At 46.0% G+C, this 24,537-nt stretch overlaps 2 protein-coding genes across 2 annotated transcripts in view; one reads left to right on the top strand and one right to left on the bottom strand.

The window, feature by feature from the left end:
- NLRP12 (NLR family pyrin domain containing 12) overlaps window positions 1-24,537 on the bottom strand; it is a 726,895-nt gene that overhangs the window by 667,901 nt on the left and 34,457 nt on the right.
- NCR1 (natural cytotoxicity triggering receptor 1) lies at window positions 1,248-23,440 on the top strand. The gene is made up of 13 exons (XM_065898958.1): window positions 1,248-1,281; window positions 1,881-1,916; window positions 6,004-6,288; window positions 8,569-8,856; window positions 11,144-11,366; window positions 12,621-12,760; window positions 17,888-17,923; window positions 18,006-18,041; window positions 18,218-18,502; window positions 20,856-21,134; window positions 21,400-21,447; window positions 23,054-23,101; window positions 23,229-23,440. The coding sequence occupies exons 1-13, from the start codon at window positions 1,248-1,250 to the stop codon at window positions 23,438-23,440; spliced, it is 1,950 nt and encodes a 649-aa protein (XP_065755030.1).

Below are 24,537 nucleotides of genomic sequence, written 5' to 3'. Positions count from 1 at the left end.
TTGAGAGTCCACCTGCCGATGCAGGGGACACGGGTTCATGCCCCCGTCCGGGAAGATCCCACATGCTGCGGAGCGGCTGGGCCCGTGAGCCATGGCCGCTGAGCCTGCGCGTCCGGAGCCTGTGCTCCGCAACGGGAGAGGCCGCAACAGTGAGAGGCCCGCGTATTGCAAAAAAAAAAAAAAAAAAAAAAAAAAAAGATAAATAATTTCTAAGGCTCCAATGTATAGCATGGTGAGTATAATTAACGATACTGTATTCTATACTTTAAAGTTGCTGAGACAGTAGATCTAACCACACACACAAAAAGAAATGGCAATTATGTGAGGTGGTAGAGGCATTAGCTAATGCCACAATGGACCTCCTTCTGCAGCACCGAAGTGTAACAAATCAACATACTGTGCACTTAAACTTACACAATGCTTCGTCAGTTATATCTCCATAAAGCTGAGAAGAAGAGTGATGCCTTGCAATGAAAATGAGACAGCCAGTAGAAAGTCTGATGTGAAATATCTGACTTCTCATACTTGAAGAACTAGTAACAGCCAGGTATCTGTAACCAAATTTATCTGTCTGTCCATCTGTCTATCTACCTACTTACCTACTTATCTACCTATCTATCTAATCTATATTCTCTATCAATCCATCACCTATCTATAGATTACAGGTTTAAATATAGATACAGATATAGATATAGGAAGTTCTTTCTTTAGAGATGGTGAATACCTCCTGAAAAAAAACTCCTCTTCATGCTGGCATTGAGATAATCCAAAGCATAAGAGTACACTGCCTGCCTGATTGAGCCCAAACTTGGTCCATGAATTCCGGGGAGGACATGTGGATCCGTAACAGCCAAGGCCACTTGGCTTTTGACTGACGGGTCAATGAAGAAATACCTCTGTCTGTATGGCACCCATCTAATATTCTGTCCCAAGCTCTTCCATTTAGATGTGGGATGTTGTCCAAAGAAGGATTTGAGCCCCATTAGACACTGGTTAAGGAAAACACTCACTTCTCACCTGAAACATAAACAGGGAGATTGATCTCCTCTTAGACTCCACCCAAGAGCTCCCCAGAATGAAGTTCTTTGGAAAGGAACCATTCCTGTGGAGCAATAGATGTAGAAATTCTCTGATGAGCAACTCTGCTGTCATATTTCCTGTGGATCTTACTGTCTCACGAGAATCTGTCGTCTGCTGACGTGCACCAACAAGTGGCTAACGGGGCTGAGGCTGGCTGTGTCGGAACCATGACCCCCAGAGACACCACCCTCTTCTGCCTCGGTGAGTCCTCAAATGCAAGTGGGTTAGAGGGAAAGATGGGGGGATCCCCAAATAGTCAAGGTCTCTCTCAACATGAGAACTCAGTGATTTTAGGAGCTGCAGAGAAGATTCTTATCTCCTTAGTGGAGAGAGACGGTCTTTGCCCAGGTATCTGTAACTACATCTGCCCAAGTCTCAACTCCACGCTAGCCTGTAAGGCTCCATGATCAAGTGGTCAAGTTGACCTTGTGGGGTGCATTCAACCCATGCCATGCTGTCTGGAGACCCATGATGGTTCCAGAGTTCCTACAGATGAGAGCCTCAGGGCTGGAATCTGGAAGATAAAACTAAAAGATGTCTTGTTTACTATGTTTGCTGTAGAAGAAAGAAAGGTCAACTGTGGGACTTCCCTGGCAGTCCAGTGGTTAAGAATCCACGCTTCCACTGCAGGGGGTGTGGGTTCGATCCCTGGTCAGGGAAATGAGATCCCACAGGCCCTGCGGTGTGGCCAAAATATAAAATCATTTTTTAAAATGCCACCTGCGTGTCATTATGTTGGGTGATCCGTAATAAAGACTGGAGATGTGCGGGTTGAGTTTTCATGGCTGCCTCTCTTCCAGTGCTCTGTCTTGGCCAGAAGATTGAGGCACAGGAGGGTAAGTGTTCCCCTAAGTCTCCCCCAGTCGCCCTATATCCTCATGGCAGCTCCAGGATAGAAGAGCAGGAGAAACAGTCTAAAGCCCAGACGAATTCCAATTTTATTCTTTGTTCTAGCTGTCTCTGCTGTGCTCCCCTTGCATAACTTCCACCTCACTTTGGTATCTTGGGATCCCTCAAACGCATCGTGCTCAGACCTGGATTTAGCCTTTGCCTCTGTTAGGCTGACTGTCCATCAGAGGTGTGCATCTTACTGAATGTTCACGACTGCAGGGATGAGAAAGTCGGGAACCATCTTCCATTGTCCAGCAGCCTCCCTATATCAAATGTACCTGCTTTCACAACCTAACTCTCCCCACTTCTATCCACTTTGCTTCATTTAAAGGGACACTGCCTTAGAGAAGTTTACGCAAGTAGCTTCAACTCTCAGAACCAATTTATCTATAAAAGAGAAATAAAGGGCTTCCCTGGTGGCGCAGTGGTTGAGAGTCCGCCTGACGATGCAGGGGACGCGGGCTTGTGCCCCGGTCCGGGAAGATCCCACATGCCGCGGAGTGACTGGGCCCGTGAGCCATGGCCACTGAGCCTGCGCGTCCGGAGCCTGCGCTCCGCAACGGGAGAGGCCGCAGCGGTGAGAGGCCCGCGTACCGCAAAAAAAAAAAAAAAAAAGAGAAATAATAATGGAATCTATTTCATTGGATCACTGTGAGGCTTAATCGAGATAAACCATGTAAATAAAGTAAGTTATGTATTTGGTAAGTGTGTTACCTGTGATGATGAGGATGAAGGTGATCATGGGGGATAAAAAAGGTATTTGGATTCTATATGAAGGCCCAAGTCTCCACTTTCCTTGATTCATTACTTTTTTTTTTTTTTTTTTTTGGCTGAGGTGGGTCTTCGTTGCTGTGCGCGGGCTTTCTCTAGTTGTGGTGAGCGGGGGCTACTCTTCATCGCGGTGCGCGGGCCTCTCATTGCAGTGGCCTCTCCCGCTGCGGAGCAGAGGCTCCAGACGCGCAGGCTCAGCGGCCACGGCCCACGGGCGCAGCCGCTCCGCGGCATGTGGGATCTTCCCGGACCAGGGCACGAACCCGTGTCCCCTGCATTGGCAGGCGGACCCCCAACCACTGCGCCACCAGGGAAGCCCCTGATTCATTACTTTTTAATGCTAATTAATGATACAACGTAAGGTTTTCTGAGAAGACGTACTTACTTTATTTACTCTCCTATCTTCCCCAGTGAGTAAGCCAAGTTCTATCTAAAATGGATGCTTAAATTATAAATAAAAATGTGACTTTGGGCTAAAAAATAAAATAAAAAATAAAGGGACACTGCCTTAGTCGCACCCTCCCGTAGAACCTGCGTATTCTTCTGTAGCCTGGATTATTTGTGTCTTTAAAATACGAATATATTTACCTCCCTCTTAAAGGTCCTCAGTAGTCAATCTTCAGATAAACCTACCCGCTTCCCCAGGTCTCTCAAGCTCTGCCCACCTGGCTTGTGACTACCCGTCCAGCTCACCTTCCACTCTCCCTCTGACTCTCTCTGCTTTTCACCCGTGCTGACCTTAATTTAGCTTCTCCTTCACTCCTTGCACCTTATTAACTCGGGGATGTCCTCCATTGTCCTTCTATCTAACTGCAAGGCTCCAAACGCTCCTATCCACGTTGCCTAGGCAATTTTTTTTTTTTTAAGGCTGCACTGGGTCTTAGTTGCAGCATTCTGACTTCTTAGTTGTGGCATGTGGGCTTTTAGTTGCAGCGTGCATACAGGATCTAGTTCCCCGACCAGGGATCGAACCTGGGCCCCCTGCATTGGGAGCGCGGAGTCTTACCTACTGCGCCACCAGGGAAGTCCCTGCCTAGGCAATTCTTACTCATCCTCACATAGCAGCTGAACGCTCATGTCTGCTATCAGATCTCCGAGTTCTACACCTTCAGAACTGCAGACCATACATCACGACCTACAGTTGCATCCTTGTGTATTTTTTAAATTAATATCTGACTTTTTTCTACATCATCATTCTTAAAGGTAGGGTCTGTTTAGGTCAGCGTTTCTCAACCTCAGTACTATTGACATTTGAGACTGGATAATCCTTTGTTTTAGGGGCAGTCCTGTGAAGTATAGGATATCAAGCAGCATCTCGTCCTCTCCCCGCTACATGCCAATAGTATCTTCCGCCACAACTGTGACCGCCAAAGATGTCTCCAGATATTGACAGACTGTCCCCTGGCAGGGAGAATTGTCTGTCTCCTGGTTTAAGCCATGATAGTAGATAAACAATGTGCTGAGATAACGGAGGCATCTCTCTGTGTATCTCGGAATAACAAATACGTGGGAGGTGTCGGTGAGTGAGCGCTACTGAACATAAGGAAGTCCTGCAGGGTTCGTTCGTCTTGCTTCACGACAGTCCTGCTGAGGACGGCAAACTCCCTTGTTTCCCCCTTCACAGAGCTGCAGCTGAGCACATCACTATCAGGTCTAAAACAGATGATACACCTTGACAAAGGGAACCAGCAGATCTGAGTATCCCTCCCCGTTTGCTAGTTTCTGTATAGGGGTTAAAGCCAAGGACAGAAGCCTTCAACACGCAAAATCACTCGCTTAACGCCACTCCGTGTGAATGCACTGGTGCCAAGAAGCTAACCCGCACCTTCGGGTACCCCCAAACATTTCCAAATCCCGTTCCATCCTAAATCGCACTCTCAGAGCGGGAGTTTCCAAGCCCCAGCCTTTCCGCCCTCTCTCACAGAACTAATCATCATATCCGTCAGACACTTGTTGGCTGTCCCCCACATTGCATTCTCTAACTGCTGCAGGAGAGGACAGCTCTCCCCCATCTGCAGAGGAGCTGGAGTGAGACAGTCCTAGTTTGCAGACCAGGCTGCACCACTCTTCAGTTTGTGGTCTTGAGCAACGGGCACGGTTTCCCCAAGCTTCAGCACCCTTACGTTAGAGTGAAGAGCAGAACTGCATTCTCATAAGGATTACCATGGCAACAAAACACCAAACAAACTGCCGGGCAGACCAGCGGTTGCCAGGGGCTGCAGAGAGGGTAGGATTAACGTGGATGGGGTCTCCTCTGCGGGGCGATGAAAATGGAAGTAGACGGAGGTGATGACTGCACGACACTGTGAATGTACTAAATGCCACCGAATTGCATACGTTAAAAATGGTTAACTTTACGTTACGTAAATTTCACCTGAATAAAAAATATATATAACGAGGAAGGAATTCAGTTCCTCAAAAAATCCTTCAGTTCTTAAAAGCTCAATGTCCAATCCAGCAATTCCACTTGCATATATATAACAGAAGAAATTGAAAGCAGGGATTCTAACAAGATATTTATACACCCATGTTCATAGCAACATTATTCACAACAGCCAGAAGGTGGAAACAACCCAAAGAGCCATTGACGTGAATGTATAAGTAAAACGTGGTCTATACAAACAGCGGAATATTATTCAGCCGTAAAAAGGAAAGATGTTCTGACATGGGCTACAACATGGATGGATCCTGATGACATTACACGAAGTCAAATATGCCAGACACAGAAAGACAAATATTGTGTTATTCCACTGACACAAGGTACGCAGGATAGGGAAATTCATAGAGACAGAAAGTCAATTAGAAGTGACCAGGGCCTAAGGAAAGAGAGAGTGGAGAGTTGCTGCTTAATGGTTACAGGGTTTTTGTTTGAAATCATGAAAAAGTCCTGAAAGTAGTTGGTCGCGATGGTTGCACAACAGGGTGAGTGTAACTGATGCCACTGAGCTGTACACTTAAAATTGGTTTACTGCTGCTCCCCACTAGCTATCTATTTTACATTTGGTAGCGTGTACGTGTTGATGTTACTCTCACTTCGCCCCAGCTTCCCCCTCCCTCGCCAAAAAAATGGTTTAAATAGTAAATTTTGTGTTTAATAACACATTTTATTTCACCACAATTAGAAAATACTAAAAACAAATATTTTAAAGGCAGGAAATATAAGTCCATCACCCCTTAATTTATTTGTTCCCCGCTAGTGAAAGAAAGAAGTATGGTTTCTCCATGGCAGGGCACCTGAGTCTGGGCTCTGTTTTCTTCTAGGGAATCTTTCCACTCCTACCATATCTGCCACGCCCGGTTCTGTGATTCCCTGGAATGAGTCTGTGAAGATCCTGTGTGGGGGAGCTCCTGAGTCTTACCTGTACCAACTGGAGATCCTGGGAAACTCCACATACACAGTGGTGGAGAAGAAATGGGGATTTCAGAAGACAGCTGAGTTTGTCATTAAACACATGGATACAAATACTGCAGGACGTTATCAGTGCCGATACAGAAAACAGTACAGCTGGTCAGTGCATAGTGACGCCCTGGAGCTGGTAGTGACAGGTGAGGCCTGCCTCTGACCCTCAGCTCTTCCTCCTTGCTTATCTTTTCAGAGATGCTATTTTTAGAACAGTTTCAGATTTCCAGGGAAACGGAGGAGATACAACAGAGTTCCCACATACCCAGCACCCAGGTGCGAACATTTTCCTTTAGTACGATACACCCCTTACCGTTAATGAACCAATATTGATACATTATAATGAGCCAACGTTCGTTGAGATTTCCTTCGTGGTTACCCAACCTCCTTCATCTATTCTGGGATCCCATCCCACACTGCATTTAGTCGTCGTGTCTCTTTAGTTCCCTCTTGGCTGTGGAAGTTGCTCAGACTTTCCTTGTCTTTGATGACCTCTACAGTTTTGAGGGGTGCCGCTCTGGTGTTTTTCAGGATGCCCCACTATTGGACGTCGTCTAATGTTTTACTCATGGTAAGACAGGGGCTATGGATCACGGTGAAGACGACCACCAAGGCCCAGTGCCATTTTTTTTTTTGCGCTACGCGGGCCTCTCACTGTTGTGGCCTCTCCCGTTGCGGAGCACAGGCTCCGGACGCGCAGGCTCAGCGGCCATGGCTCACGGGCCCAGCCGCTCCGCGGCACGTGGGATCCTCCTGGACTGGGGCACGAACCCGCGTCCCCTGCATCGGCAGGCGGACTCTCAACCACTGCGCCACCAGGGAAGGCCCAGCGCCATTTTTAATCATATCATAGCAAAGGTACGTACTATACCAGTGAATACGGCTGTTGACGCTGAGCTCGCATACCCGGCTGAGATGGTGTTTGCCAGGCTTCTCCACTGTAACACGTCTCTTCCTCCCACCCTCCCTTTCCATGTGGAAGGAAATCACTATATGCATACCTAAGGAGTTACGCTCCTGCGGTATGCGTCCAGCCCTCAGTTTGAAGCTCTGTCCTCAGGGTGGCCTAACCCCGTGTTTCTAGAAGGTTGCACCCTGAGTTTCCAGGTTCTTCTACCTTTTCTTCTTATACAAAGAATAAAAAGAATATCCTTCAGCCCCTGCCATAACTCCGCAGACTCTCCGGATACCATTCCCTCTCTTCCCCAACATACGGCCTGTGATACTGTGACTTATACTAAGAAACATATATTTGGTCTTCATCCTCGTCCCTGGCACAGAGCTCCCCAAACCTTTGGGATTCCCTGAGCGATGTGTCTTCACATCACATAAAGGTGTCTTCATTTTCATAAGAAATCCCTTTCAACCACACCTGACTTTATGTTAATGAGGTGACTTTTGGAAAGCACCTAAGGACGGGGGCTGGTTGCCAGGGGTCATGGGACAGTTGGAACTTTCAGCGCCACCTCATCTGACCTCCAGAGAGGGCAGAGAGGCTGGAGGTTGAATCAATCACCAATGGCCAAAGACTTAAAGAGTCTTGCCTACGTAACGAAGCCCTATGCATCTCTTCCATCTGGCTGTCCCTGATACATGCTTTCATAATGAACCAAAAATCTAGTAAGTAAACTGGTTTCCTGAGTTCTGTAAGCCACCCTAGCAAATAAATTGAACCCAAGAACTGGGTCCTGGGAACTTCTGATTTATAGCCATTGTGTCAGAAGCACAGGTGACAACCTAGACTTTTGATTGGCGTCTGAAGTGGGGGCGGTCTTGTAGGACTGAGCTCTTAACCTGGAGCCCTAAACCTGGGGGATCTGACGTTATTGCCAGGGAGAGAGTGTCAGAATTGAGTTGACTTGGGCTTCCCTGGTGGCGCAGTGGTTGAGAGTCCGCCTGCCGATGCAGGGGACGCGGGTTCGTGCCCCGGTCCGGGAGGGTCCCACATGCCGCGGAGCGGCCGGGCCCGTGAGCCGTGGCCGCTGAGCCTGCGCGTCCGGAGCCTGTGCTCCGCAACGGGAGAGGCCACGACAGTGAGAGGCCCGCGTACTGCAAAAAATAAATAAATAAATAATTGAGTTGACTTGTGAGATGCCCAGCTGGGGTCTCATAATTGCTCGGCGGTGTGGGGAGAAACCCACACACTGCAATTGGGAACAGAACCGTGTGGCACTTCTGGCTTTAGAGACTAGATCGCTATCTCTCGAAGATGGCATCTCATCTGCTTGCTTGATCAGCTCTATCTACAGTAACTGGGGACAGGGTACAGATCCTGTAGTAGTGAAACGTGATGTTACCACCTCCCATTCCATTGCAGCAGGAAATGTCAGCTTCTCCGCTTCTCTTAGCGTGGATCCAACATGAGTGGCAGGGATCCAGGGGGATGACACAAAGTCTTGCTAACAGCTCACTCTCTGCTCTTTTAGGCTTGTATGACAAACCCTCCCTCTCCACTAATGGGAACCTCGTGGTGATGCCAGGGGAGAATGTTTCCCTCCAGTGTAGTTCAGCACACATCTCATTCGATAGATTTTCACTGAGCAAGGAGAGAAGGGCCGTTCTGTCACAGCACCAAAACGGGGGACGCTGGGGTGACTTCATCCTGGGTCCTGTGAACCTCAGCTTCTCAGGGATCTACACATGCTACAGTTGGTACAGCAGCAGCCCTTATGTATGGTCAGCCCCCAGTGATGCCCTGCAGCTTGTGGTCACAGGTAAGTGCACCCCCGCCCACACGTATGTCCTCTTCCTCAGGGCTCTGGCTGACTGTTCAGGGCCTTGGCAGCAGGCAGGCAGGAATACAAAGAGATGCACTAAGAAAGAACAGTGGGGCAGGAGAGAGTCATTACTCAGAGGACCACAAAGAGAGAAGAAGCACTTCTCTATCCATTCTTCTGTTGATGGACATTTAGGCCGCTTCTGTGTCTTGGCTATTGTAAAAGCACTGCAATGAACACTGGGGTGCATGTGTCCTTTCGGACCATGTCTTTCTCCAGATATATGTCCAGGAGTGGGATTGAAGGATCATACGGTAGCTGTATTTTTAGTTTTTTAAGGAACCTCCATACTGTTCTCCACAGTGGCTGTACCAATTTACATTCCCACCAACAGTGTAGGAGGGTTCCCTTCTCTCCACACCCTCTCCGGCAGAAGATGTGGCACACATATACAATGCAATATTACGCAGCCATAAAAAGGAATGAAATAATGCTATCTGCAGCAACATGGATGGACCTAGAGATTGTCATACTGAGGGAAGTAAGTCAGACAGAGAAAGATAAATATCGTGTGATATCGCTTATATGCGGAATCTTTTCTTTAAAAAAATGACACGACTGAACTTATTTACGAAACAGAAACAGACTCACAGGCTTAGAGAATGAACTTATGGTTACCAGTGGGGAAGGGGGGGATGGTTAGGGAGTTTGGGACTGACAGGTACACACTGCTATATTTAAAAATGAATAACCAACAAGGCCCTACTGTACAGCACAGAGAACTCTGCTCAATACTATATAACAACCTAAATGGGAAAAGAATTTGAAAAAGAATAGATACATGTATAACTGAATCACTCTGCTGTACACCTGAAACTGTCACAACATTATTAATCGACTGTACTCCAATATAAAATAAATATTTTAAAAAATGAGAGAGAGAGAAGAAGCACTTCTCACCCGCATCACATCTGACTTTCACATCCTCTCCTTGAGTTCTCCAGTTTCCTTTGAAAACACGTGGCCTGTTGAGAAAGGAGAGGCCAACGTTTGGAGTCACATTAAGGGGTGTTGTTGAGACAGGAGATGCCAGACACAAGTTTGGACGAATCCACTTCCTTTTTCACACGCTTAGTTGCAGCTGCGAATCCTGAAACTAACCTATAATACTAGAATCCACTCGGAGTGGGTGACTGAGGAAGACTCTAAAACACTCTATCGAGGGACTTCCCTGGTGGTCCAGTGGTTAAGACTCGGGGCTTTCACTGCCATGGGCCCCCTGGCTGGGTAACTAAGATCCGGCAAGCCACGCGGTGTGGTCAAAAAAAAAAAAAAAGTTTCATTTCTTTATTGTTTGCACGCATCACTGCCCAGAGGGAGAAAACAAAGAGTTACAGCAGAGGAAAGCAGCTGCTGACTGCTGAGTGGGAATGACCACACCCGTCTCTCTTACGTACCTTGTCCAGTCATTCTACAAGCTAAGCAAATATGATAGTCATGGCACTGTGAGATCATACAGACAGAACGGTCTTTTCAATGAATGTTGCAGGGACAACTGGGAAACAGTGGAGGAGGGGTGAATTTATTAGCCTTTTCCTTTAGAGTAGATAATCAATGAATCTTGTTTTAGAAATCACCCCCTATCCAACATCAAGGTGGTATTACCTTCTCAAACTTGAGACATTTTGCACTTTGCAATTAGGAACTCCAAATCCACTTGGAACTGATTTCTGTATTTTAACAGGAGAGAGTTACTAGGATTTCTCAGCATTGTAATTTCACACTATTTTATTACATCTTGAGAGGAACAGAGGCCCATGAAGTCCATAAAACAAATGGAGAAATCTTTTTAAAGGTTCAGTGAACAGAAATGTCTGGTGAAAGGTCACACAATAGCGGAGATACATTTTCCCTAAGTTTTTGCGTTCTGTTTTGTTTTTGTTTCTCGTGTTCTGTTTCTTCGGCGGCATGGCATGCGGGATCCTGGTTCCCTGAGCAGGGATTGAACCCGTGTCCCCTACAGTGGAAGCACAGAGTCTTACCTCCTGGATGGCCAGGGAAGTCCCAAATTTTTCTCTAAGCTTATCTGAAATGTTTCTCCTACTTGCTTCCCAGATACCAGCCATCCTGTACCCTTTGTCATGTCATGAATGCATGCACGTGTGGAGGAGGGGGTCCCAGTGAAACCACAAATAGGGAAATGAGCTCCCCTTCCAGGGCTCTTGGGATGGGATGGAATGAAACATGACCAGTGATCATTCATCTCTTCTAATTACGTCTCTAGACACCACGAACCAAGATTACACGACGGAGAACTTGATTCGAATGGGCATGGCAGGGCTGCCCCTGGTGGTTCTCTTGGTCATTCTGGCTGAAAATTGGCTTGGCCGTCAGGTTCTACCCAAGGAAGACCAGCAAGAGCTGCCTGAACTGAGCTGCAGTAGACAGAAAACTCAGACAGAATGGACCTTTGGACTAACTCCAAAGGGTCACCAGGTAGACACCAGGCACTGAATACAACAGCCAGCACTTGTGGAGTCCTGGAAAGCTCCATGGAGAACACAAGGGAGAACGAGGTGCTAACCAGCTTGGATCCCTTTGCAAACCAATCAAATGGTATTTTCTTATATGAATCTGATATATTTGCAGCCCACCCTGCTAGACTTTGGTGATAAAATTCTCAGTACAGGGCCTTCCCTGGTGGTGTAGTGGATAAGACTCCACACTCCCAATGCAGGGGGCCCGGGTTCAATCCCTGGTCAGGGAACTAGATATACCACATGCATCCCGCAACTAAGAGTTTGCATGCCACAACTAAGGAGCCCGCCTGCCGCAACTAAGGACCCCACGTGGTGCAACTAAGGAGCCAGCAAGCTGCAAATAAGGAGCACATTTGCCGCAACTAAGACCCAGTGCAACCAAATAAATAAATATTTTTTAAAAATATCAATATAATCTTTGCTTAACTCTTCCTGTGATAAAAAAAAATAACGCAAAGCATTCTCAATTCTCCTTGCTGACTGTTTTTCACCGCTCCTCCACACAAGTTCTGGCTCATACATTCATTTTGTCTTGAACTTATCAGCAAAACCAAATACCATTACATCCTCCTGATAGAAGACCTTAACGCCTAGAATTCCATTAATTACAAAGGCTAATAATTAATTATGAATACTGTCCACTCAACGTACCATATATTCCACGCCATAACTGTGCTTCTAGCTTTCCCTACAGTAACATTTGTGTGTTAACATATGCTTTTCCGACTCTTAAGAAGACTCTTCTGTTCTTATGAAACTAACCCACTTCAAAATGTCTCATGCCTCCAACGCAAAGTAAACAGACTTGTGAAAGCAGCCGAACAAGCATCTCCTTTGGATCATCTCAGTACTTCAAGCTACTCAGTCTATCGATTCATCTTTCTGTAGTATGCATCATGACGTCTAGAAAACATGAAGTACTGGATCTATTTATTGAGATCATGAATAAATAAGTTAGTGACTGAGCCAGATAAACAAGGAAATGTTAGTGGCTGAGCCGAATAAACAACAGGGAAGTGCCACAGTTGCAGAGGAGGACTAATGAGAGTCTTTATATCACATCCAAACCGACCAGAGAAACGCAAGGCAGTTTGTTTCCAAGAGAGGGAAAAGATTAGCTTCACCTACGTGGTTTCGTCTATGGTAGGGTCTCGTTTGGAAAAGGGGTTCTGAGAATAAAAGGGTCCCGCACTCCTAGGAAAATGATTGATCTTTCTCTAGCCACGATGACAAGTGGCCAACAGAATGGGTTTATAACCCATCGTCAATGACCACTCACGTTGGCCATTCAACCAATCAGACAGCTCCCTGCTTCTCACTGTCAGCCAATCAGAAACAGGTTCACTCCAGTAAGCACACCGGTGAGAGACAGCCAATCCAAATAGACTCTGTCGAACAAACATGCTTTTACGGATAATGTTCAAACCAGAAGAGCCCCTGAAAATCCACATTTCCCAAAAACCCTGTATAGCATCAGCAGTATAGGTCTCTGCTGCTCAGAGACACCATGTCTGGCCAGCATAACTCTCCCTTACTACAGTAATAATAAATTCGGCTTTGCCTTCTTATTTCAGACACTGAGTAGCGAGCGCATTAGCCTTTGGCAGTTTATGTATTAGACTGATTTAAGTTAAGTGTAAGGTCTTTGCTTAAGGGCAAGGTGTATGGCGGCTTATGATCCATGACTTTAAGGGTTTTTTTTAATTTTTATTGGAGTAGAGTTGCTTTACAATGTTGTGCTAGTTTCTGCTGTACAGCAAAGGGAATCAGTTATACATATACACATATCCACTCTTTTTTAGATTATTTTCCCATATACATGACTTTCAGTTCTATGTTAGGCATTATGCTGGTCGTTTCATTTATATGAGCATACCGTAACGCCGTGAATTTTAATTTAATCAATTTTAATTCAATCAATCGTGACAGTCATGTCACACGAGCAAACAGACGCTCAGGAATGGTATGATTTGGATAATGATATGAAGATGTGGACACAGAGTTTCAGTCTGGGAAGATGAAAAATTCTAGAGATGGATGGTGGTGATGATTGCATGACGATGTACATGTCCTAGTTGCCACTCAACTGTACACTTAAAAATGGTAAAGGCGGGCTTCCCTGGTGGCGCAGTGGTTGAGAGTCCGCCTGCCAATGCAGGGGACACAGGTTCGTGCCCCAGTCCGCGAAGATCCCACATGCCGCGGAGCGGCATGTGAGCCATGGCCAGGCTTCAGTAGAGCTCAGTAGAGCCTGAGCATCCAGAGCCTGTGCTCCGCAACGGGAGAGGCCACAATGGTGAGAGGCCCGCGTACCCCAAAAAAAAAAAAAATGGTAAAGGTGATAAGTTTCATGTATGTGGAGCTTCTTACCATAATTTTAAAAAACTTTTTAAAATGGTTAAAATGGTAAATTTTGTGTTATGTATGTGTTGCCACAATTTTTAAAAAGTTCTTTGTGGTCTATAGAAACTGAAAGTAGATTAGTGGTTGCCCAAAGCTGGGAGAGTGAGGGGGTATTGGACAGTGAGTGCTAGTGGGTATTGGAGGGGTTTTTTTGGGGGGGTAATTAAAAAGTTCTGAAATTAGATTATGGTGATGGTTGGGAAACTCTCAATATAATAAAGACCACTGAATTCTACACTTTAAATGGTAAATTGTATAGTATGTAAATTATATCTCAATTAAGTTGAGTTTCTTCGACTATCAAAAATGATTAAATTATTAGTAACACCCTCAGTGGCTGAGTCATGACTTGAAATCCATCATCTCCAACAGGGCTTACAGTATGCATACGGGGATAGTCCTAGGAGCACAGGTGTGAGCTTAAGATGAAAACTGGGGCTGGACTAAATAGATACAGAGAAGTACCTGAGAAACCAGAGGCAAGCTTAGGGAGAATGGATGGGACGATTGCCCGTAGTACGTGGTGTCCAGGGAAGACACTCCAGGTTCAGAGCATATTCCCCTAAGATGATCACCCAAGCCCTCTAATGAGCTGGATAAAACATGGCATTTATTGAACTTATTTGTGCTTCGGTTCCTTATCTGGAAATGGTGGAGTAGATGCTATCAACTTCATCGGGTTACCATGAGAATTCAATGAATGAATGATGCCAGCCACTCAGAACAGTGCCTACACATAGGAAATGTTTTTCAAGTCTGGTTACCAGAAACCTTGCCTCTCAAGATGATTTTATCTTCAGATCTTTGCACACTGCTGGAAGAAACTGTTCCACTCTGAGTTGGTGAGCTCCACAGCAGAAAATAGAGGAGGAAAGTATCATTACTATTACGTGATGTGGGGGTAGCACTCGCCCCCATTTCCATATCAACTTCAAGAATTACTATAAGTAACCAAGAGAGTGTGTTATTGACCAAAAAATAGACAAATAGATCGAGAGAATGGAAGAGATAGCTCAGAAATAGACACATATAAATATAGTCAACTGATTTTTCACAAAGGAACAGGAGCAATACAGTGGAGCAAGGAGGCTGTCTTCAACAAACGGGGCTGGAACACCCGGACATCCACATGCAACAACATGAATCTAGACAGACCTTACACCCTTCACAAAAGTGAACTCAAAATGGATCACAGACCTAAATGTAAAGCGAAATCTACAAAACTCTTAGAAAAAAACACAGACGATCTTGGGTTTTGTGATGCCTTTTTAGATACAACACCAAAGACATGATCCATGAGAGGAAAACTCGATAAGCTGGGATTGATTAAAATTTAGAAACGCTACTCTGTGATAGACGGTATCAAGAGAAATGAAAAGCCACGGACTGGAAGAAAACATCTGTGTTTTCTTTTTTCGACCTTTTTTTACACCACATTCGACCCTTTTTTACACCACACATAGAAGTTAACTTAAAATGGATTAAAGACTTAAACACAGGGACTTCCCTGGTGGCGCAGTGGTTAAGAATCCGCCTGCCAATGCAGGGGACACAGCTCCAAGCCCTGGTCGGGGAAGATCCCACATGCCGCGGAGCAACTAAGCCCGTGGGCCACAACTACTGAGCCTGCATGCCACAACTACTGAAGCCCGTGTGCCTAGAGCCCGTGCTCCTCAACAAGAGAAGCCACTGCAATGAGAAGCCTGCGCACCACAATGAAGAGCAGCCCCTGCTCGCCACAACTAGAGAAAGCCCGCACGCAGTAACGAAGACCCAACGCAGCCAAAATATATATATATAAATAAATTTATTTTTTTTGAAAAAGACTTAAACATAAAACCCCAAACACTAACACTCCCAGTAGAAAACATAAGAAAAAATGTACCTCAACATTGATCTTGTCAATAATTTTTTTGGATATGACACCAAAAGCACAGGCAACAAAAGCAAAAATACACAAGTGGCACTACAGAAAACTAAAAAGATTCTGCACAGCAAAGGAAACCATCCACAGTGGGACACCACAAGAAGCCACCCTGGGACCTGGGCCTGCCCACCAGTGGGTAAGCAGCCACCACACGAGGCAGGGCCTGACAGTCAAACAGGCAAGGGTCCACACAACCTACCAGTGCACCACAGATACAGGGAAGATGACACACAGATGGCCAACAGGCACATGAAAAGATGCTCAACATCTCTAATTATCAGAGAGGTGCAAATCAAAACAACACTGAGATATCCCCTCACACCTGTCAGAACAGCCACCATCAAAAAGTCTACAAATAATAAATGCTGGAGAGGGTGGGGAGAAAAGGTAATAACCCTCCTACACTGTTGGTGGGAATGTAAATTGGTATAGCCACTATGGAGAACAGTATGGAGGATCCTCAAAAAATTAACAATAAAACTACCATATGATCCAGCAATTCCACACCTGGGTATACATCTGGAACAAATGAAAGCACTAATTCAAAAACATACATGCATCCTAACGTCCATAGCAACACTATTTACAATAGTCAGGACACAGAAGCAACCCCAGTGTCCATCAACAGACGACTGGATTAAGAAGATGTGATATATGTGATACACACGCACACACGCACGCACACACACACACACACACACACACACAGTGGAATATTACTCAGCCATAAAATAGAATGAAATTCTACCATTGGCAGCAACACAGATGAACCTAGAGAATATCATGCTTAGTGAAATAAGTCAGACAGAGAAAGACAAATACTATATGCTATCACTTACATGTAGACTCTAAAAAATAATACAAATGAATGTATATGCAAAACAGAAACAGACTCACAGACGTAGAAAACAAACCAGTGGTTACCAAACGGGAGAGGGAAGGGGGTCCGGACAAATATAGGGTATGGGATTAAGAGATACAAACTAATATGTATAAAATAGATAAGCAACAAGAATACACTATATAGCACAGGGAATTATAGCCATTATCTTGTAATAATTTATAATGGAGGATAATCTGCAAAAATAGTGAATCACTGTGCTGTCCACCTGGAACAAATCCAATACTGTTGATCAACTATACTTCAATTAAGTAATTAATTAATTTAAAATTATTTAGACCCTTAAAAAAAGAATGGACACATTTTGCATTTAAAATATATTAAGTACTTAATATATTATTATACTACTTAATATTTTAATACTTCATATTTTAATATTTAAGTACTTAATATTTTAAAGTACTAATATTTTAATATTTAATTTCTGCTTTATAACAGACAATATTTTAATATTAAGTACTTAATATTTTAATATTTAATTTCTGCTTTATAAAAGACTAAAGGAATGTCATTATGTAACAAATAAAATATATTTTTGCTTAAAAATATTATTTATTGAAACATTATAACAAATCTTTGAAGAAGGCAGTATTATCATTCCATTCTGATGAAACCAGTTAACATCCAAGCATATGAATGTACACAAGGGAGCCAAAGTTAAACACCTATTTTATTTTTTTTTATTTATTTTTTTTGCGGTGCGTAGGCCTCTCACTGCTGTGGCCTCTCCCGTTGCGGAGCACAGGCTCCGGACGCGCAGGCTCAGCGGCCATGGCTCACGGGCCCAGCCGCTCCACGGCATGTGGGATCTTCCCGGACCGGGGCACGAACCCGTGTCCCCTGCATCGGCAGGCGGACTCTCAACCACTGCGCCACCAGGGAAGCCCAAACACCTATTTTTTTTAATCATTCTAAGGCTTTTGCTCTGCACACTACCCTATGCTTTCCCTGGGCATAATGTCCGTATTTCAAAATTTAGAAGTTGACCCCGAAATGAGTTTCAGTTCAGACAGACAGCTATCAGAGGTTCTGGTTAGAAACCACATATATGATCAGATGTGTCATGGGGACCACTTCCTCTCCTTATACCCGATGGCCAGAGGTGGGGGGAGATCTTTGAATCTTCTCATAAAAAAGTCAGTGTCAAAGTCCCGTGGTGATTGGCGCTGGGCTTCACTCACCACATCCGGTACCTCTCCCTGGCCTGCTGGACTCAGTCTCCCCCCAGCTCTCCATATTAGCGAGGCACAATCTGAGCTATGCCTTCTACACTTGCTGCCCTTCTCTTTCTTGGTGAGTTCTTGCACGGAAGAGAGATGGAATTCGGGGGTCTCGTGTGGATGGGGCGATATATCTCATGATTCCTGTTTTCCAGGGCTGTCTCTGAGCCAGGGGACCAGCACCCAGAAGCGTGAGTCCTTCCTTCAAAGCCCCAGCGTCTGGGTTGAGACTAAGTATCCACGTGAGAACAACTGGAAGAGAGGGCAGGGGCTCTGGCTTGCTAGGAGGGCTTGAGACCAGCAGCTGGGTGGAAAGTAGGGTGAGCAGGGCCTTTATCTGGAACTCCAGCCTCCGATTCCTTTCCAGAGAGTCTCTCGAAACCTGTCATCTGGGCCAAACCCAGTTTCATGATTCCAGAAGGAAAACTGGCCATCATCTGGTGTCAAGGAACTCACGGGGCCGCTGAGTACCAACTGCACTTTGAGGGAGGCCTTTCTGCCTTCAAGAGACCAAAGTCACCTGGAATGTCGAACCGAGTAAAGTTCCCCATCCCGTCCATGACCTCACAGACTGCAGGGCAGTACAGGTGCTTCTATCGAAGTGGGGAGCTCTGGTCAGAGCCCAGTGACCCTCTGGATCTGGTGGTAACAGGTAAGTGTCCCACTGGACAGCTGTAGCGTCAACTCCTCAGCCTGACTCCTGGGCAGGGTCATCACTTATTCATCTCCTTTGCTCTCTTCCAAGCCTCACTCGGATACTAGTATTTGTCTTGAGGGTAATGTAGAGGGTTGATTATTTCCTACAGGGGTTATCTTTAGAGAATTGTCTCTATGTCCCAGAAGCAGATTTGTCTTAGGTTCTTCAGAAAAGAGGCTCTGAGATGGATATTCGTGCACAGAGGGTATTACTGTGGAGTGTCCTCAAACATCACACCTGTGATGAGTGAGGGGGACAGGCTGGGCAGAAGGGGAAGTTGGACTGCAATGCAGCTTCACCCGAGACCTCGGCCGAGCAAATGTGGGACTCTGGACCTGGGTGGCCTTTCAGAATAGTATTGAAATGAGGCTGGAAGCTCTGTACCCCCCACTGTATCAAACAGTGATTGGCTGGGAACCACTCTCAGGGAGATTGCAGACAAATACCCTTGCTTTTGTGGTTCTTGTATTCTAGCAGAAGACAGACCATGAGTCAAAGTCAGGAAATTCAAATCAATTATGTAGCATGTGAGGGCGAAACGGTGGTATGGAAAAAAGACAAAGTAAATGGGGTTAAGGTGACTGGCTGGCCGGGTAAGCTTGGGTCAGATAGTTCCCTTCAGTTGAGGGATATGGCTCTCAAACTTTAGTAGATATCAGAATCACCTGTAGGGCTTGTAGAAGCACAGATGACTTCAGTAAGCCCATGTTCATGGAAGCATTATTCATAATAGCCAAAAGGTGGAAACATCCTTTGCCTATCAGTGAATGAATGGATGGAGAAAATGTGGTCCATCCATACAACTGAATATCATTCAGCCTTAAAAAGGAAGGAAATTCTAACACACGATACAACATGGATGAACTTGAGGGCGTTATATTGAGTGAAATAAGCCAGTCCTCAAAGGATCAATAAGTGTACATTTCCATTTACATGGGGTACTTAAAATACTCAAATTCAGAGGCAGAAAGGAGAATGGTGGTTACCAGGGGCTGGGGGAAGGGGGAGTGAAGAGTTAGTGTTTAATGTGTACAGACTTTCAGTTATGCAAGACGAAAAGCGTTCCGGAGACTAATGGTGATAATGGTTGTACAACGATGTGGATGTACTTAATACCACAGAACTGTACAATTAAAAATACTTAAGATGGGGCTTCCCTGGTGGCGCAGTGGTTGAGAGTCCGCCTGCCGATGCAGGGGACGCGGGTTCGTGCCCCGGTCCGGGAAGATCCCACATGCCGCGGAGCGGCTGGGCCCGTGAGCCATGGCCGCTGAGCCTGCGCGTCCGGAGCCTGTGCTCCACCGCGGGAGAGGCCACAGCAGTGAGAGGCCCACATACCACACACACAAAAAAAATACTTAAGAGGGTAGATTTATGTATATTTTACTATAACTAAAAGTGGTCATAATGTTTTAAAACACAGATGGCTGCTCTCCTAAGTTTCTGAAGCAGCAGGTCTGGGGTAGAGCCCGGCAATTTGCATTTCTAACAAGGTTCCCAACGACGCTGAGGTTGCTGGTCCCAAGGACCAAACGCTGAGGACCAATGATGTAGGGCAATTCCCAGAGATTCATCTTTTTTTAAATTAATTTTTATTGGAGTATAGTTTACAATGTTGTGTTAGTTTACAATGTTGTGTTAGTTTCTGCTTTACAGAAACTTTACAGTGTTGTGTTAGTTTCTGCTGTACAGCAAAGTGAATCAGCTATACGTATACATATATCCCCTCTTTTTTGGATTTCCTCCCCATTTAGGTCACCGCAGAGCATCGAGTAAAGTCCCCTGTGCTCTACAGTGTAGGTTCTCATTAGTTATCTATTTTATACATAGTATCCATAGTGTATATATGTCAATCCCAATCTCCCAATTCATCCCAGCCAGGCTTGGTATCCATACATTTGTTCTCTACAGCTGTGCCTCTATTTCTGTTTTGCAAATAAGTTCATCTGTATCATTAGAAAGAGATTCATCTTAACACTCCTGGAAGCTAGGGGAGCAACTGTCTCAGTCATGAAGGGAGAGATCAGGGAGGGTATGCCCATGACCGAGACAAACCTAGGAAACAGAAGAAGAGACCAAGTTTCTGGGGAGCGATATCCCGGTCCTAAGGAGAAGAGGGATGCGGGATATAGGAAGCAGGATAAAGATACTCTTTACCGGGACTTCCCTGGTGGTCCAGTGGTTAAGACTCCACACTTCCAATGCAGGGGGCATGGGTTCAATCCCTGGTTGGGGAACTAAGATCCCACATGCCGCCTGGCCAAAAAAAAAGTTATGTTCTTTACCTACCAGCCACCTTCTCTCGCAGGACTGTATGACACACCCACCCTCTCAGTTCAACCCAGACCTGAGGTGATCTCAGGAGAGAAAGTGACCTTCCGTTGCCGCCTAGAAACAGCAACAAGCACCTTCTTTCTGCTCAAGGAGGGAAGATCCAGCCGCCCACAGCGCAGATATGGGAATATCCAGGCGGAGTTCCCCATGGGCCCTGTGAGCACAGCTCACAGAGGCACGTACAGATGTTTTGGCTCCTATAACACACATGCATGGTCTTTCCCCAGTGAGCCCGTGAAGCTCCTGGTCAAAGGTGAGGACACCCCCCAGTTTTACCCCATGTCCTTTCTGGATCCCTAACTGACCCCCAAATAATGACGAGAGAGGCAGCAAAGAGGCAGGTGGGAAGACGCACAGGGGGTACTTTTCACCAATGCCCTCATCCACGTTGATCTCCCAGAGGCCCAGTTGATAGCTCATGAGGAATATCACCAGAGAGATGGCGGGTGGGGGGCGGAGTGTAGAGAATAAGTGGTAAGACCAGATCCCTTGATTTTTCTCCTTGTCTCCATTGCCAGGAGATGCCGGGGACACCACCTTTGCGCCCACAGAGCACACCTCTTCTGGTGAGTAACACGGACTTCTAAACTTGGGGAAGGACTCAAAGCCTCCCAGTGACACTAAAACCCTGGCATTCGTTCACAATATCCCTTGAGTGTATAGCATATGCCATGAACTACAGTTCTATCGGTCAACCAGAGATCCTTGCCTGTGTGGCACTCGTACTCTAGCGGGAGAAGGCAGACCATGAATCTAAGTCAGGATACATCAATCGATGACACAGCACACAAGGAGGAAATGACGGTGTGGAAAAGGACAATGTAGAACAAATGGCATTACGGCGATGGGGAGGAGGGCAGGTGGCAGCATTGAACAGAGTTGTCCACACTGGCCTCACAGAGAAGGAGGCTTCAAGCAAAGAGCTGAGGGACTTCCCTGGCGGTCCAGTGGTTAAGACTTCGCCTTCCAATGCAGGGATGTGGGTTCGATCCCTGGCCAGGGAGCTAAGATCCCACCTGCCTCGAGGCCAAAAAACCAAAACATAAAACAGAAGCAATACTATAACAAATTCAATAATGACAAAGAAAGAAAGAAAGAAAGAAAGGGAGGGAGGGAGGGAGGGAGGGAGGGAGGGAGGGAGGGAGGGAGGAAGGGAGGAAGGGAGGGAGGGAGGAAGGGAGGGAGGGAGGGAGGAAGGGAGGGAGGGAGGGAGGAAGGGAGGGAGGGAGGGAGGGAGGAAGGGAGGGAGGGAGGGAGGGAGGGAGGGAGGGAGGGAGGAAGGCTGAAAGAGTTGAGGGCATGAGTCCTTAGGCCTACGCCCTAAGGCAGAAAGATGGGCAGGGTGATAAAAGAACAGCCAGGAGCCCAGTGGACTGGGAATGATGTCAGAGGGGGGATGGCAGGGGTGTGGTGGGCTGGGGCAGCTCATTGAGGACCTTGAAGAAGTTTGGTTAAGACTGAATGACGTACAGTGGAGAATTCCTGGGCTGAATGTCAACATTATGACATAGTGTGAGCGTGTTTCGCGTCTGGTAACTGCAATCATTGTTGCTTCTGTGGTGGTCATCCATTTCCCATGCCTGGTGTCAGTTTATTTATCTCTTGTAAAAATAAAATACAGTGTGTGTGTGTGAAAAAAAAAAAGAATGCCGTATATATAGAATCATAAAAAAAAAACCAAAAGACGACTGAATGACGTGACCAGTGGGACAAAGAAGAAAGGATGGCGATTGACTTAATGAGGAAACGGAGGCTCACACAGAAGATATGCCTGGAGACACACGCTTATGAGTCCTAGAGCTGAATTCTTCCTCTGGTCTGTCTTTTGCTTTCTTTTGTTTTGTTTTTAATTAACTTTTATCGGACCACAGTTGCCTTACAATGCTGCGTTAGCTTCTACTGCACGGCAAAATGAATCAGCCGTACATATACACAGATCCCCTCCACTGAGGACACCACAGTGCATTAAGTAGAGCTCCCTGTGCTATACAGTATGTCTTTGCCCTCTTCCACTCCACCTGCCAGATGAAGCCACTGGGACCTGGAGTGCGAGGGGTGGACCTAGAGAAGCTATAGAACGTCACGGAGTATAACCAAGGGTAGGAGAGCCTGGGATGGAAGAGGCCACATCATCTCTTTTCCTCACGTCTCCTCTTTCCTTATCCTCTGCAGACTACTGGGACTCCTACATGTTAACCACAGAGACCCGATTCCAGGAAGGTAAGCCAGCAGCAGGGGCTGTAGGCGCTAAAGGACATAAGATCGGGAAAGGAAAGAGGAAGACAGATGGGGTGAAGTGGTCTTGGTAGGTTCCTGTGAGCAATCACTCTTGTTCTTCTGACCCCAGATCCTGTCCTCTGGGATCACAATGTCCAGAATCTCCTTCGGATTGGCCTAGTTTTCCTGGTCCTGGTGGCCCTCGTGTGGCTCCCGGTTGAAGACTGGCTTCACAGGAAGAAGTCTCAAGAGAGAGCCAGCAGGGCTTCAAGTCAGGAATGCAGAAGGTTCAGAGCACAAAGCCCTGGAGAAATGACCGAGAGATGCAGTGGCCACAGGTAAAGCTGCAAGCTGACCCTGACCTTGGGCTGTGGGAGCTCCGAGTTGAGCCCGTGGAGGAGAGAGTCATCGCAGAAAACTAAGGGAGAACTGCACGGAGTTTGGCAGCGGGTTGGGGATGAAAGCGCTACATTTCTTCTGTAGGCAAAACCCATTGTCTCTTTGAGGTTCTAAGTACTGTTGCACTTGCTTCCTGCGAAGCAAACTTTTCACCACTCTGGTCTTTCCTGAAAACATCTTTAACGGCATGGCCGTGGGAACATCTCTTCCCTACTTTTGTCTTTATTTCTATTTCTTCTTTGCTGTCTCTTGCACATGTCATTCAAAATATTTAACCGCCAGTACAGAATAGGTGCACTTATCAAACAGAACCAGAGCCGGAGAGGCAACAACCAGTCAATGGAGATGCAGGCTTATAAACAAACAGCACATCTATACCAATGTGTCCCGGCTGGATGGCAGCCATGCCCCAGTTCCCTCTATCCTATGCCCTTGCGGGATTTCTTCTTCTCCACTTCTTTATCCACACCTTGCCTTGTTCTTTGGGTCTCCTAGTAAATATCATCTCCTCCAAGATGATTTCCCAAAACCTCCAGCTTGACCTAAGATACTACTTCCATAGTCCCAAAGCACCTGTAATTCTCTACAACAGCATTTGAACCCTAATACTGCCTACGTATCCATTTTCCTGTATCAACTGCGAACTCATGTGAATTAAATTTATGTCAGGTGTAATGGCCGTGTTCATAGTTCCCACTACTCAGAGAGTTCTCAGGAAATATATGTTGGACAAATGGATATATAAATGGGGTCAGAGTGCCACTTGGAACTTGAGACTCCCATGCATGGTCCTTGAAATGTTGTCTGGGCATCACAAACGCTCTCCTTTTTGAGAGTTTCCACTTGGTCAACCCACTAATATACCCATTATGTGGGTCCCCGCCTCCTCTCAATATTGTGACACCTTACACAGGTCAAATTCGTTCTTAAATCTGCATTTTCTGTTAAATATCAGCGAATATTAATTCCAACCTCAAAGGGATAACATGAACATCTGGAGATCAAGAATATCCAGAAACCAGCATAAGCTCTGACATGTG

The sequence above is a fragment of the Phocoena phocoena genome, chromosome 20, assembly GCF_963924675.1.
Source record: "Phocoena phocoena chromosome 20, mPhoPho1.1, whole genome shotgun sequence".
Classification (NCBI taxonomy): Eukaryota; Metazoa; Chordata; class Mammalia; order Artiodactyla; family Phocoenidae; genus Phocoena; species Phocoena phocoena.
The sequence above is the reverse complement of the archived record's forward strand: the minus strand, read 5'-3'. Positions and strand labels throughout refer to the sequence as shown.

What these genes read in the sequence shown, in the direction of transcription:
- NCR1 (XM_065898958.1), top strand. Translation starts at nt 1,248, where the DNA reads ATGACCCCCAGAGACACCACCCTCTTCTGCCTCG. An exon ending in TCACTCCAGTAAGCACACCG is followed by an intron (nt 12,761 to 17,887) that starts GTGAGAGACAGC and finishes GCACAATCTGAG; the next exon opens with CTATGCCTTCTACACTTGCT. An exon ending in CGTGAAGCTCCTGGTCAAAG is followed by an intron (nt 21,135 to 21,399) that starts GTGAGGACACCC and finishes CTCCATTGCCAG; the next exon opens with GAGATGCCGGGGACACCACC.